This window comes from Bubalus kerabau, chromosome 20 (genome assembly GCF_029407905.1).
Source record: "Bubalus kerabau isolate K-KA32 ecotype Philippines breed swamp buffalo chromosome 20, PCC_UOA_SB_1v2, whole genome shotgun sequence".
In the NCBI taxonomy this organism is placed as follows: Eukaryota; Metazoa; Chordata; class Mammalia; order Artiodactyla; family Bovidae; genus Bubalus; species Bubalus kerabau.
Window position 1 is genome coordinate 14,022,433 of NC_073643.1, and position 13,835 is coordinate 14,036,267.

A 13,835-nucleotide genomic window follows, 5' to 3' on the forward strand; every position below is an offset into this window, starting at 1 on the left:
CAATTTCAAATCTGCTCACATCTCACCTTTCCAATTGACACCTATACTAACCACCCCACTGACAGCTGCAACCTGCTTCCTTGAACCCCATGGCTTCCAAGAGCCATCATGTTACCTATTTTTCCATTTCATTTTTCCATGAAAAAGCATGCCATATAATCTATTTATTTAATATAGTTATCACTTCAGTCCATTTCCCAATCCCCCACCTAGAATGTAAACTCCTTGAAGGCAGGGACCTTTGTCTGTTTGCTCACCAATATATCCCAGGCAGGTAGCACAGTGCATATCAGGGGCTCAGTACATATTTGTTGAATGATGAAATAAATGAATAAAGAGCATTGTTTGTTAGTTTTTGGTTTACATGACATATTTAGAAATTTGAACTATTCTCTTCTGCTAAGAGTCAATGTTGAAAGTTAGAGTGACTTACCTGAAATTACTGAAATTGCTTTCAAAGCTCTGAATACTCGGAAGGTACGCAGGGATGACAGACTGAAGCTGCTGTCATTGATATATGGAGAATATGATACAAATCTATAAGGCAAAGCACAAGGAAAGTCCAGGCTTGCTCAGTCATGTATCTCTCCTACACATCTCCACAAAAGTCACAAGTAGTTACAGCCTGGGTTCTGTTCAGCAGCATGAAATCTGCAGCCTCCCCTTCCAGCCCCACTATCATCTCAGGACCTGGCAATGTCACTCTCTATTGCTGTGGACCCAAGGACCATAGATTGCACAGGAGACTATTCTCAGCTGATCTTTATATTTGGACATGGTTGGGGATTCCTTGAAATAGTCATGGCAGCTGTAGCTACATTCATGGATAACAGAAATCAACTTAAACATTTATTGATTTGCTACCAAGTTCCAGGCCCCAGTACACTTCCCTAAGGTCTCTCAACCATGTGGCCAAGTCCAGAAGGAACCTAGGCAGCCTGGCTCCAGAGCCCATACTCTTCGGCATTGCACTATACCACCTCTCAGTAACATCTGACTATTGACCTTGAAATGTAAAACTCTGAAATTACTAGTACTTACCTCAAAGGGCTTTTGTGAATATCAAACAAAAATATATGCAAAGTGCTTAAGACAATGGCTGGCACTAATTAAATAAGGTTGGGTTTATTATTACTGTGCTGGCAATGGGCCATCGTTTCTCTTGCTTTTTATTTTGCTCATCATTCAGATGCCAGATTGATGTCCTCTCCTTCAGAAAGAACTTCAACTCTCACTCATGCTATATACAACAACTAACTCAAAATGGACCATAAACGTAAACACAAGAGCCAAAATAATAACACTTCTAGAAGGAAACATGACAGAAACTCCTTGAGCTTTCAGTAGACAAAGATGTTCTAGACCCTGTGCTCCTGCTCCATCTTCTGACAGCCAGAACGATGCACAGCATCCCATGCTAGCACTAACTGTAGCCGGTTTTAATGGTCATGCTTCACTGGGCTTCCCTAGTGGCTCAGATGATAAAGAATCCGCCTGCAAGGCAGGAGACCTGGGTTTCATCCCTGGGTCAGGAAGATCACCCAAAGAAGGGAAAGGCTACCCACTCCAGTATTCTTGCCTGGAGAATCCCATGGACAGAGGAGCCTGGAGGGCTACATACAGTCCATGGGGTCTCAAAGAGTCGGACACGACTGAGCGACTAAGCACACACACAAATGCTTCACATCCCCTCTGAACTGCAAACAGAGTGAGAATCATGAATGATGTTTTTTTCATTATCACAACCCTGGGTCCACAGAGCCTGGCCCCGTAACAGGTCAGTGTTTGGTGAGTAAATGGCTGAAAAAGTAAGACCATGAGTGTTGGACCAGAAATGGATTTGTGGGGGATTCCCTGGCAGTCCAGTGGTTAGGACTCAGCGCTCTCACTGCCATGGCCCAGATTCAGTCCCTGGTTGGGGGAGGAAAAAAAAAAAAAAAAAACAGAAAGGATGAAGTGGATTTGTGTGTGTGAAGTCCTCTGGCCAGTTGGCTACATGGTGCAGTTCAGTGCCAACACTGCACTCAAGAGTTCTAGGCTTTACTTGGCTGTACTCAGCCACTCATGTGGATCCACACAGAACCCAGATGGAAGCCAAAGGGCTTCTTTCCCACCCCTAGTCTCTTCAGCAAAAATAACATTCTTACGCTGTTGCAATGACAATGGAGTCCAGCCAGTTCCACGGATCTCGCAGGAAAGAAAACTCATCCAGAATAAAACCTCTTGCCAATATTTTAACTAATGCTTCAAATAAATAAATCCCAAGGAAGACATACCTACAAAGCAAATCATCCAGAAGAAGAAATATGATAAGTGATGTGAAACACAGAGAGCCCCTCTATCTGATCTGACCTTCATGAGGTTTGATTCCATTTTAATGTGACATTTAACATTACGGTCTTAGCAAATCAGAGTTCAGAAAGGCAAAGTCCTCAAGCAAGTTCTGATATTTGGGATTTCTGATAAACAGGTCCATGAATAAAGTTGCAAAGCTGTTTTTAAATCACTAGCTTCATAGCCATTTTCTTGAGAAAAGTTTCAGCCAACATGGACAGTCTTTTCAACAAATGGTATTGGGACTGCTAGATATCCACATTTAAAAGAATGAAGTTGGACCTTTACATCATGTACAAAAACAAACTCAAAATGGATTAAAGCTAAATGTAAGACCTGAAACTATAAGAGTCCTAGAAGGTAATATTTGCAAATCATATATCTGATGAGAGGTTAGTATTTGGACTACATAAAGAACTCCTACAAAGTCAATAACAAAAAAATTAAATAATCCAGCTTTAAAATGGCCAAATGACTTGAATGAACATTTCTTCAAAGATTATATACCAGTTGCCAACTAGCCTATGAAAAGATGTTCAGTACCACCAATCATCAGAAAAATGCAAATCATTCTAGGTATATATACAAAATAACTGAAAGCAGAGTCTTGAAGAGATACTTGCACAACCATGTTAATAGCAGCAGTATTCACAATAGCCGAGAGGTAGAAGCAACCCAAATGTTCACTGACAGATGAACAAATTAATAAAATGTGGTACATACATACTATAAAATATTACTGAGTCTTGGAAAGAAATCCTGTCACATGCAGCAATATGGATGAACCCTGAGGTCATAGACTAAGGGAGATGAGCTAGTTTAAAAAGACAAAGGTTAAATGATTCCTTTATATGAAGCACCTAGAGTAATCAAATACATAGAGACATGAAGTATAACGGTGGTTTCCAGGGGAAACCTGGAGGGGAAGGCAGAATGAGGAGTTATTATGTAATGAGTACAGTTTCAGTTTTGCAAGATGAAAAATAGTTGTGGAGACGGAGAGTGGTAATCGTTGCACAAATGTGTGAATGTACTTAATACCACAGATCTGAACACCTAAAAGTGATTAAAATGGCAAATTTGTGGTAATATGTATTTTATCACAAATTAAAAAAAAAACTATTTCCATTTTATTCCTTTAGTCCTTCATCATGTTCTATCTTCTAATTTATTTCCCTTCTTCTCCTTCCTCCTTCTCCAAAAGATAGTATCCTATTTCTCTTGTTATAATTTCAACAAAAAGTGCTTGGTTGGTGTGCACACACACACCATACACATACTGGTCCCACATCTGGGACAGAAACAATTCATTTGAACAATCTGCTGGTTCAGATTAAAAGAAGTGGACCTTTTCTGGTAGAATATCCAGTCATTGTTAGCCTTCAAAGCTAAGGAACTAAGGTCTTAGGAACTTGAAAAATCCTAAAGCAGCTAATTACAAGAGCAGAAATGGTCATGAGGCTGCCTTGGGAAAGAGCTACTTCCTGCTTCAGCTTTTTCCTAAACTGCTCACCTTTCAGGTGACAAATAAACACAGAAGCGTAATTACTGTGTGCCCTGAGATGCCATCTTTTAAACTCAGGTATAATTTATAAAATTTATGGGTCTTTTTTAAAAAAAGGCTGTAATTGCAGATGTGTAGGATTCTGCATGGAGAAGGCAATGGCACCCCACTCCAGTACTCTTGCCTGGAAAATCCCATGGATGGAGGAGCCTGGTGGGCTGCAGTCCATGGGGTTGCTAGAGTCAGACACGACTGAGCGATTTCACTTTCACTTTTCACTTTCATGCATTGGAGAAGGAAATGGCAACACACTCCAGTGTTCTTGCCTGGAGAATCCCAGGGACGGGGGAGCCTGGTGGGCTGCTGTGAGTCGGACACAACTGAAGCGACTTACAGCAGCAGCAGCAGCAGGATTCTGCAAGTTTTCATCCAGAGCTCAAACAAATGAGACAGCCACCTCTGACTGCAATTTCTGTCTAGCCATCTGGCCTTCCACCTCTCACCCTACCATTCTCTCTTTTCTAGCAGAAGCCTGGCCAATGGTGGGACATGCAGACCAAAATGACATCTGCTGTGGAGTAGAACCATGCCCAGCAGGAAGCAGCGTTCGAGTTCTCCATGACAGGGAGACTTCAACCCTCCAGGCAAATCAGGCCCACTTGGGTGTGTCACTGTCAATTCAACCATAGTTAGGGTATCCAGTCAGGGTCATGGATGTCCAGCTAGTAAACCCATTTCTAAGACTATTCTGAGAAAGTTTCAAAATGAAACTGACTCTGCCAGCATTGGTGTTGGGGATCTGGGATTATGGGTGACTTTTTCTTCTCTCCATAGCCAAACTCTGATATAATCATGATTCTTTAAGGTCTATTTGCTTAAAAACATAGGATAAACGTGTGCAGGAAAAATACTTACTCAGCATGGTCAGTTTTCACGTCAATGCTGCTCTTCTGATGAGCTAAGGCCATGAACACGCAGTTGATGATGACAGTACAGATGATGAACATGCTGAACAATGTGAGCAGGGCTGTTAAGGCAGGTGCACCGCAGGGTGGCCCATGTCACTGGTTATGTAGTAGAGGCTGCAGGGGTCCCTGCAGGACCCCTTTTCTGCAGAAGCATCTGTCTTTTGTGAGTGTTGACTGGAACAACCCACAGCCACCCCCTTTCTTGAAGAACTGTCCTCGAATGGCAGCCTCTCACCCTGCAAGGCTACATGCCCTTGCCACACGTCTGACCCACAGACTTGCAAAAACTCGCCCTCTGGCTTTCAGGTGGGGCAGCTCTGTGATACAACCCATGCTCTGAAGATCCCTGTGGGCTCAGGCTGATGCCTGATGTAGACTCAGCTAAGGCCCTGTCCTTGTTTGGCTCCTCCTTTTGCTCCATGATGTTTCCCTTTTTCCTTTTCCAGACGGCACTCCTCCACTAAATCACTTAATTAAGAATCCCATCTCAGGCTCTGCTTCTAGGGAACCCAACTTAAATAGATATTCCTTCCCGTTTTCCTGAGTACTTCATTATGTCTACCAACCCACGCCTGTCTTTTTCACATCTCCCCCGCCTCCCATCTGAAACTGCCAGGTTTCTTCTCATCCCCTGTAAATCTGTACTTTTAACACTAGAAAGTGTTTCCAAAAAAGCTTTAAACACTGTAGTTCTACCACAACTCACTTATCAGCTAAACTCAGTGCACAGGTTGCCAGTTTACAACCTTTACTTGGGTCTCAGCTTAGATGTTCCTTTCTTCAGGAGGCCATTCTTGATGCCTCCAAAGCCCAGTTGAGCCTCTCGTCTCCTCCAAGGTCTCAGGGTCCCAGACAGGGGCCAGCCCCAGCACAGCCCTGCCTGCCATGCAATGGGGCCACTCAGCCAGGATTTGTTGAAAGAATGGGTTGTTTCCACTCAACAGACACATGAACCCCTCGAGCTTGTGCACACTTCCCATGACCTGGACTTAGTAAAAGAAGCAACAAAAGGATATGAATGGACTGAGATTCTAATGGCCAAACTTCTGATTGAATTGAAAGGCCCCAAAATGAACAAGGCACGTTTGGCGCTGAAGCGGTAGATTGTTCTCTTTTTGTTCAACACCATAAATGTCTGCCAAAAAAAAAAAAAAAAACAAAGGCAAAAAACCACACAACAGGAATTACATGCAGTGACAAAACAATATTTATCATGAGTTCATCTTAGAGAAAATTCAGTGGAACCATAGGTTGAGGTATGGCTTGTCATATTATGACAGCAGCTTCTGATTAGAGAGTTACCTTCTGAAGCCAGAGGCACTTTCTGAGCAGCTTACACTGCCACTTTGGAAGCCAATAGATCCCCCCCACCCACGTGGCTTAGGTCTCTCTCAGGGCCCCAAGACTCTGATATGTTGAAAGTCAGTCCTCACGCCTAAAATAACTGTTGAGCTATGGACTTTTCACCCAGTGACATATTCTGGAGGCCACAGAAATGAAGTGCATGGGCCCTGCAAACAAAAAAAAAAGAGATAAAGAGTAATAACTAGGTCAAATAAAACCCTTTGTATTGTACTATTTATGGAGATGAGAATTAGAAGAGAACTTGAAGAGACAGAAGTAGAACTGAACATTCACTGGAGTCTCTGCGGCCTTGTCATGGGTATAACCAGGGATGCCAAATCCAGGAAAGACCCACCAAATGGTGCGCTTCTCACCCAAAGTGCCCAAATGGGCCCTGCTGAAAAACACCTCTTTGCATCTCTTCCTGGGCTCTGGGCATGAAGCTGCCTCTGGACAAAACCAATGACTTACAGGCTTCTAACACAACCTTCAAACCATCCCCTTTCCATATAACAGTCAACAGTTATATGGGTTCCCAAGGCTGTTAGTTATAAAAGCCTTCATAGAACTAGGGTCATTCCTGTCTTCCATGTCACTGCTCTTTTCAGACTTGCAGAAAGTACTCCTTGACATGTAATTCAGCATGTTCTCAGACAGGGAAGACAGGTCTTGTCATCCAGGCACAGAAACAGCAGGTTAGCTGCCACCTTGGTTGAGGGACCAGAACTTCAGCCACTGCCAAGCATCAGCTTCCTTCACCGAGTTGTGGAACTTGTCTGCTGGCCATCTGGCAGCAGGTAAAATGCTAGGATTTTACCTGGGGACTAGGTAACCAGGTAACTAGGTAACCAACCAGGACTAGGATGCTTTCTTTTTCCTCCATAACAAAATGAAATGGGCTACAGGATTCCTTGAAAGCTATGAGCCCAGGAGTCTAAGACTCACTTTAGAGATTCCGTGTACTTCCTCTGGACAGAAAGATGATTTTAGGGCAGAGAGTAAACCTCTCCCTGAGGTGGGTCACCCAGATTAATAGGTGGCATGCTATGGCTCTATTTCTGTGCCCTTTGACCTAGATATTTTATTAATGCCTCCTCTGACTGCTTTAAATATTTCAACTAATGGTGTATTTAACTACACTTCCCAAGGTTTTAATGATTTAAAATATAGGTATTTCCTGTCTGCTTGCTGACACATCTCCACCCTTTTCTCTTTCAAAAATGGAAGCTTTGAAAGATAAGAAGTGACCTGTGACTACAGAAAGAACCCTTGGGTTTGAGTCCCAGCTCCACCACTAACGGGCTGCTTGACCTGGTGTAAGCCACTTCCCCATCAAAGCTTTGTTTCCCCATCTGTAAGGTGAAGTGCTAATGACACCACCCATGGCTCACAGGAGTGCTGAGAGCACTGGCATGTGAGGCTGTGGGTGTAAGAGCTCCGAACAAGTATCATGTCTCCTGATTTAAAGGGAGGACCCAGATTTAGAAGAGATGGTCCTAGAACACCCACCCCAGCTGGAACAGAGTCTGTCCTCCCAGGATTGTCCATAACACACCAAGCCGCTGCCTACCTCCTGGGTTCCCTACCCAGACTTGAGGCAGAAGGAGGTCTCCTGGAGTTAACTTATTTCCAATGACTCTGCCTCTAAGAAGCCCCTGGAATCCTGGAGCATTAGGAGAGGGAGAGATATTGAAGTGTTTTTGTTCTTTCATCTCCTTTCTCCTTTCTTGTTCTTCCCACTCATACCACACTTTCCTCCATTACACAGTCCTCATTTGGCCTGGTAATCCCAAGTCTGTTCAGTTCAAGGACATACAAACCAGGCAGTCTTCCTTTGGAGAAGTCAGTTTCTCATGGGTGCCCACAAAGAATGCCCTCAGCATGCCATAATTTCCAGGACTTGCCCCAAACTCCTCAGCTTCCTTCCTCCCTGTCTTCAGTCTGGCAAAATAGGTTTTCCATTCTCTGCTGGACCACGCAGTGAAATGATGATGGCAAAGTCTTCTGAGTCTTTCCTGGAAGGGGATGGCTTATAGAGGACTTTCCTCACTGCCCTGGGTTTTTGACCAGCCATCAGAAGAGCCTGAGCTCACACTTCCTCATTCAGGAACCTCTTTGAGAAACTTTTATTAGAATTTCCCTACATCTAAGTAGATAAAACAGCAAGACTATCATGTATTGGCATGGAGTTTACATATAATCTGCATGTGCCCACCTGATTACAATATTCTTAAACTTTATTTATTGAGCTCCTGTTATGTGTCAAGTGTTGGTCTGGGGCTTTGACCTTCATATTAATAACCTAAAAAGCCTACTGGTTAAGAGTTTCTCAAGGTAAACTTTAGTTGCTGAAACAGACATTCATGGACAGTGGTATTAATCCTTCATATCAGCATAATGTTTTACAGTTTATAAAGTGCCTCCATCGCATGTCTATGCTGTAATGAAGGGAAAGCAGGCATTGTTCTCATTTTACTGATTATAAAAGTGACAATTAGTGAAATTATTTACCCAAACTTATAAATTCAAGCACTTGAAATGGTCTGTATTCAACCTTTCTGACTGCTGGTCCAGTTCTTTCCTGACACCATTTTACCCTTCTACTGCTCCTAGTCCTTATCTTCTCCAAAATATCCATTATTATAGAGAGAAAATCAGTACTGAAAGCCATTCTTAGGATTGGAAATCAAAGACAGGGTGATAGCAAAGGAGAAGTGGAGTCTGGCCTCTTTATAGCCCAAGGAGATCCTTGCAGTGCCAGTTATACTTTGTGGTTAGAACACTCCCGTCTCCTCACAGAGGTACCTTATGATTGCTGTAGAATGGGTCCAAGTCTTCTAGGGGCTTTGCTATCAGGTCACAGGGAATGTCACCATAAAGCTTGGGCAACTTCCTGGAGACCTTTAGGTCGAGTTGAGGTCGAGGCTCGGGTTCTGCTGCTTTCCAATCTTTGGACTTCTTTTTCTCCTTTTGGATGGCGATCCGCTTCTTGATTGCAGCCAAAGAGTCAGTAGTGAAGGGGCGGAAATTCCTCCCATCTGGAAAGATCACTGGGTAGCACCTGTCATCCATCTTCACCCTCGGGACAGAGACAAGCAGTAAATAGATTCTCAGAGAAATCTGGGAGGTAGAGATTATACTCTAATTTCTGCCCTGAGATTCTACTTTCCATGGATAGAACTATGGAGTCTACAGAGTTGAGACTGAGATGGGGGGACCTGGGAGCTCATTAGCTGTGTGGAAAATCAGAAAAGTTGACCGTAATTGTGGATATACCAAGAATTTGGGGCACACGTGAGACCAAAGCAGAACATCATTCCTGAAGGACCTGGGAACAGGTGGGAAGCTTAGTTCAAGATCAATGAGCAGAAGAAGAAGCTCAGTCTGTAAAACTGAGCACCAAGCAAGACAATAAAACTAAATCAGCTGAACTACTGAAATAGGACCTACTAATGGTAGACAAGTGCTCACAATGTGAACAGGAGAGGAAGGAATAGGGAATCAAATGGGCCATAACTGGGGGTTGTAAAAATCAAAACTATGAGTTCATGAGTCTTTCTTCACCTTTCGTCAGAAAAGTTCTTGAAATGTGATGGGATGGAAACAAAAGAGCCATAAACATGGGCATGAACATTTATACTATCATCTATGATCCTATGCCAGCTCCCTTATTTCTGAGATCCAGACCAGGCAGAAGCAAGACTCCAAGGAAGCAAAAAGGGTTTGCCAAAGCCAATAGGGTCACTCTATCATGGGATAATAGCTCTGCCAGCCCTTATCCCTGATTGCACTTTCTACAAGGACTTTCTCCACAGCTTCAGGCTTAAAACTAGACTCAGAAAAAAAAAAATACTGTTTAAGTTGAATGCATTTATTCTCCATATCAAGCATCCTCTTCCTTTCTAATTTACTGAATGACAATCTAGGACTAATTCTCACACCTCTCCAGGGAATTACAATGGTGAGTCTGACATAGGACTGGTGTCTTCATTCAACAACCATGTGTTCAGTGCCTGTTCCAGGCACAGTCCTAGGTATTAATGGTGGAAAAAACCTCCATTGCTCCTCTAGGCACTACAGTTATGCTGCCCTGCTGTAGTGGAGAAGACAGATAAAAGACATGAAATTATAACAGAGTAAGACAAATGCTACTCTAGGAAAGGAATAGAGGATGAGTATCTAAGCAGCTTTGCTGAATCAGCGATGGGTTACCAAAGCTTTAATGTCTTAGTTGAGACCTGAAGGAGATGTAAGTCTCAGAGAAGAAAATAAGGGACATCAGAGTGTTGCAGGGAGAGGAAAGAGCATAAACAAAGACACTTGGTTGAAAAAGCACATTATCCGTCAACAGGTCTTGTTTGCTCAGAATGGAGATTTTTGTGGAGCATGATGGTCAGTCAGCATCAAAGAGCATGTGGGGGCCTATAATACTTAGTAAAGATCATGAACCTCACCCTGAGGGTAGGGGGGAGTTGCTAACATTTGAGTTATTACTATTACAGAGGAGAAACACTATCATTTTTTAATATCCCTCTTACTGGTGAGAATGGATAGATTTGGGATAAGGGGATGAAGGAGTTGAGAAGGCTAGAAGAGGAGAAGTGAGCTTAGAAATTGTTTCAACGGGTCATAACCACTGAGGATGACCTAATGGAGTAGATGGATTTGAGAGTCATTTAAGAAACAGGTGGATTTGAGGGACAGGAAGGAGCCAAGGCTCCTGGATTGCGCAAGTGGGTCAACAGTGCCACTCACTACATAGAGAGCACTAGGGAAGGAGAAGGCTATGGGTGAACAGATTCAGTTTAAAACACATGGAGTTGAAGCTATCGACAGGACCTGCAAGCAGAGAGAATCAAGAAGCACTTCAGTACAAGAAAATCACAGCTTATACACATTAGGCTCTGAAAACAGCACATTTAAAATAATAATTAAAAAAAACCCTAAAATCATGGTCAAAATTTCCCTTGAAAATCCCTTAGGGAGGTACCATATTGAAGAGGCATCTCAATTCATTTGTCAACAAATTCAGTACTGCCAGTTTTCTTCCAGTGCCAGAACCAGACACTCTTTCTTCAGTGAAGAAAGTAGCTGGATTGTGTTTAAGAGTCATAATAAAGGCAACAAAAAAATGTCTTTAAACACACTAAGGGTAATGTAATATTCACAAGGTGTGAGCTGTATGTCAACAGAAACCAAGCCTGGGACCATAGATTCAGAGGATTCTGTCCTCCACTCATTCAGGGTCAAGCTTGTAATAGATGTGCCCAGATGATGGAACAGGCTACACTATTTAAATTACTCTCTCTTCTCTCCCCTTCCCTCCATGCCTCTTCCCTTCTATTTCTCCCCTCTATTCTCTCTCATAAACGTGTATAGTCGAATTTATACAAATGAAGTAAGCATATAATGATACTCTACTGAATTTGGCTCTAGAGCTCATAAAAGACATTTAAGACAAGCATAAAGTCCTTTGCCGTAAATAGCATATGAGTGTTAGTTGATCCTATAAAATGGTTGAGCCAGGTAAAGACCCTTGATGGCAAAAACTAGACTTTATGCTAAGTTGCAGCAAGAAATACAGTGGAGGGCTCTTGACATAATAATGAGACTATTAAAAAAGAAAATGGATACTCTGATCCTGCTGTTCTGACCCTGAGGTATCTTGGTTGGGTTCTTGAGTAAAAAAGACTTTATAAAAATAAACAACACAAATGAAACTGATAACCCCCTTAAACTGCACACATCAAAATTTGTTGTAGACGATGTAATAACTAAAGAACTACATCTTAAAGGTAACACTGGGAGGAGGGGGGAAGTATGAAACCATTAGGGAAAATGTAATCAGAAGAATTTTCTGACTAACAATAATAAATAGGTATAAATTAGCATTTGCATCTATAGAGGATAATTTCTCATGAGCTTTGGATAATAACCTGGATATAATGACATGTATTCAAGAGCTGTTCAACACAAGTTTTAGATTCAAATCTTAAGCCACAATTATTTTGGCATTCTTCTTTTAAATAACAACAATTAAAATAAACTGTCTAAAGAAGGAAAAAAAAGTTAACACTGAAAACCACAAAAACTGACCCAGGAAAAAAGAAGAGTTTATAAAAATTATCAACTCAAATCTGATAAAATAAAACCACATGCAGTAAAATTTTCTTATTAACTGAAAAAAATTAATGGAAGAATCAAATACTCTTTAACAGAAGTAGACTCAGGAAAACTGGACTGTAGAAACAGAGGCTGCACATGCAAAATTAATTAAGGTAATGAATTAGTAAAATAAATATGGCACAAATTATAAATGATAAAATTTGGAAATATTCAAATACAAAAATATTTAATTCTGAAAATTTCTGTACAGAAAATAATTTCATTGCATGGAAAATTCGTTGAAGAATTAATTTGTGTGTATGTTAGTTGCTCAGCAGTGTCCAACTCTGTGGACTGCAGCCCTCCAGGCTCCTCTGTCCATGGGATTTCCCAGGCAAGAATACTGGAGTGGGTTGCCATTTCCTTCTCCAGAGGATCTTCCTGACCCAGGGATCAAACTTGGGCCTCCTGCATTGTGGGCAGATTCTTTACCATCTGTGCCACCAGGGAAGCCCACAAAGAATTAAATTAGCTAAGTGCAATTTTTTCCTAAGCCTCATTAATACTCAAGTGGGGAGGCAAATTTTTGTAACATTAAATGATTCGTTATAAAAAAAAATTGAGTATATGCTCCCAAACAGCAAAAAAAGAATCAAAAAATGGAGGATGCATGGGCTCCAAGATATACTGTACCCAACCCAAGAGTGCAATAAAACTATTCCAGGATATCTGCACCTCAATGGTCTTTATCCAGCAAGAATCAGAAATCAGAACACCATAAGAAAAAGTCTTCAAGAATAAAGTCCAAGAGGGATGGTACAGGGAGGGGACAGGGAGAGGGGTTCAGGATGGGGAACACGTGTATACCTGTGGCAGATTCATATTGATGTATATGGCAAAACCAATACAATGTTGTAAAGTAATTAACCTCCAATTAAAATAAATAAATTTCTATAAAAAAATAAATAAATAAGTAAATTCTTTCTAACAAAAATATATGATTAAGAAACTGGCTTATTAATAAGTAAGAAAATTAAGATAATTAGAAATTTCATGAAAATAAAATGTTCTTCAAAAAGTCATGTTTTGCACATGAGGCCAACTAAATGATCTGAGCAGCCAACAGATTATAAGGATAGGGAAAAAAAGAGAGTCCATGTGACCTGACACTTAGAACATTCTCCTTCATGCAGCAGAAGGTCAGTGATATCAGAGTCCACCCCCTTCTTTAAGGGTCCAAATATAGTACTTGGTTTTAGAGACTTATAGCTACAAAAATCATTATATCATGAAGGTTTTTTATTTGGTGGCAGTGGGCCCGTGAGCCTGTTGATATATATTAGGTTTTTATTTTTAACAATCATCTGATACATAAAGAAAAATTAATTATAATTACAGGATAGACTTCAAAATGTTATAAATATTATAAAATACTGTTACAAGCTGAAGTTGGAGAGAAAAGATGAAGGGAAGTTCAGAGGCACCAACTTCTTCATCCTAAACACTTAAGAGAAATACGACATTCTATGGAAGGTCAACGCATCAAGCAGTACAAGTTTATCCCTTAAAATTACACAGGT

At 41.4% G+C, this 13,835-nt stretch overlaps 1 protein-coding gene across 1 annotated transcript in view; it reads right to left on the reverse strand.

The window, feature by feature from the left end:
- SCN11A (sodium voltage-gated channel alpha subunit 11) overlaps positions 1–9,222 on the reverse strand; it is an 81,319-nt gene extending 72,097 nt beyond the window's left edge. Inside the window, exons 1-5 of the mRNA XM_055557924.1 lie at positions 8,956–9,222; positions 5,823–5,941; positions 4,754–4,855; positions 2,148–2,276; positions 434–537 (exon numbers count right to left, since the gene is read on the reverse strand). Of these exons, the coding sequence (XP_055413899.1) occupies positions 434–537; positions 2,148–2,276; positions 4,754–4,855; positions 5,823–5,941; positions 8,956–9,222 (721 nt within the window). The remainder of the gene's footprint in view (positions 1–433; positions 538–2,147; positions 2,277–4,753; positions 4,856–5,822; positions 5,942–8,955) is intronic.
- Positions 9,223–13,835: the final 4,613 nt, after the last annotated feature.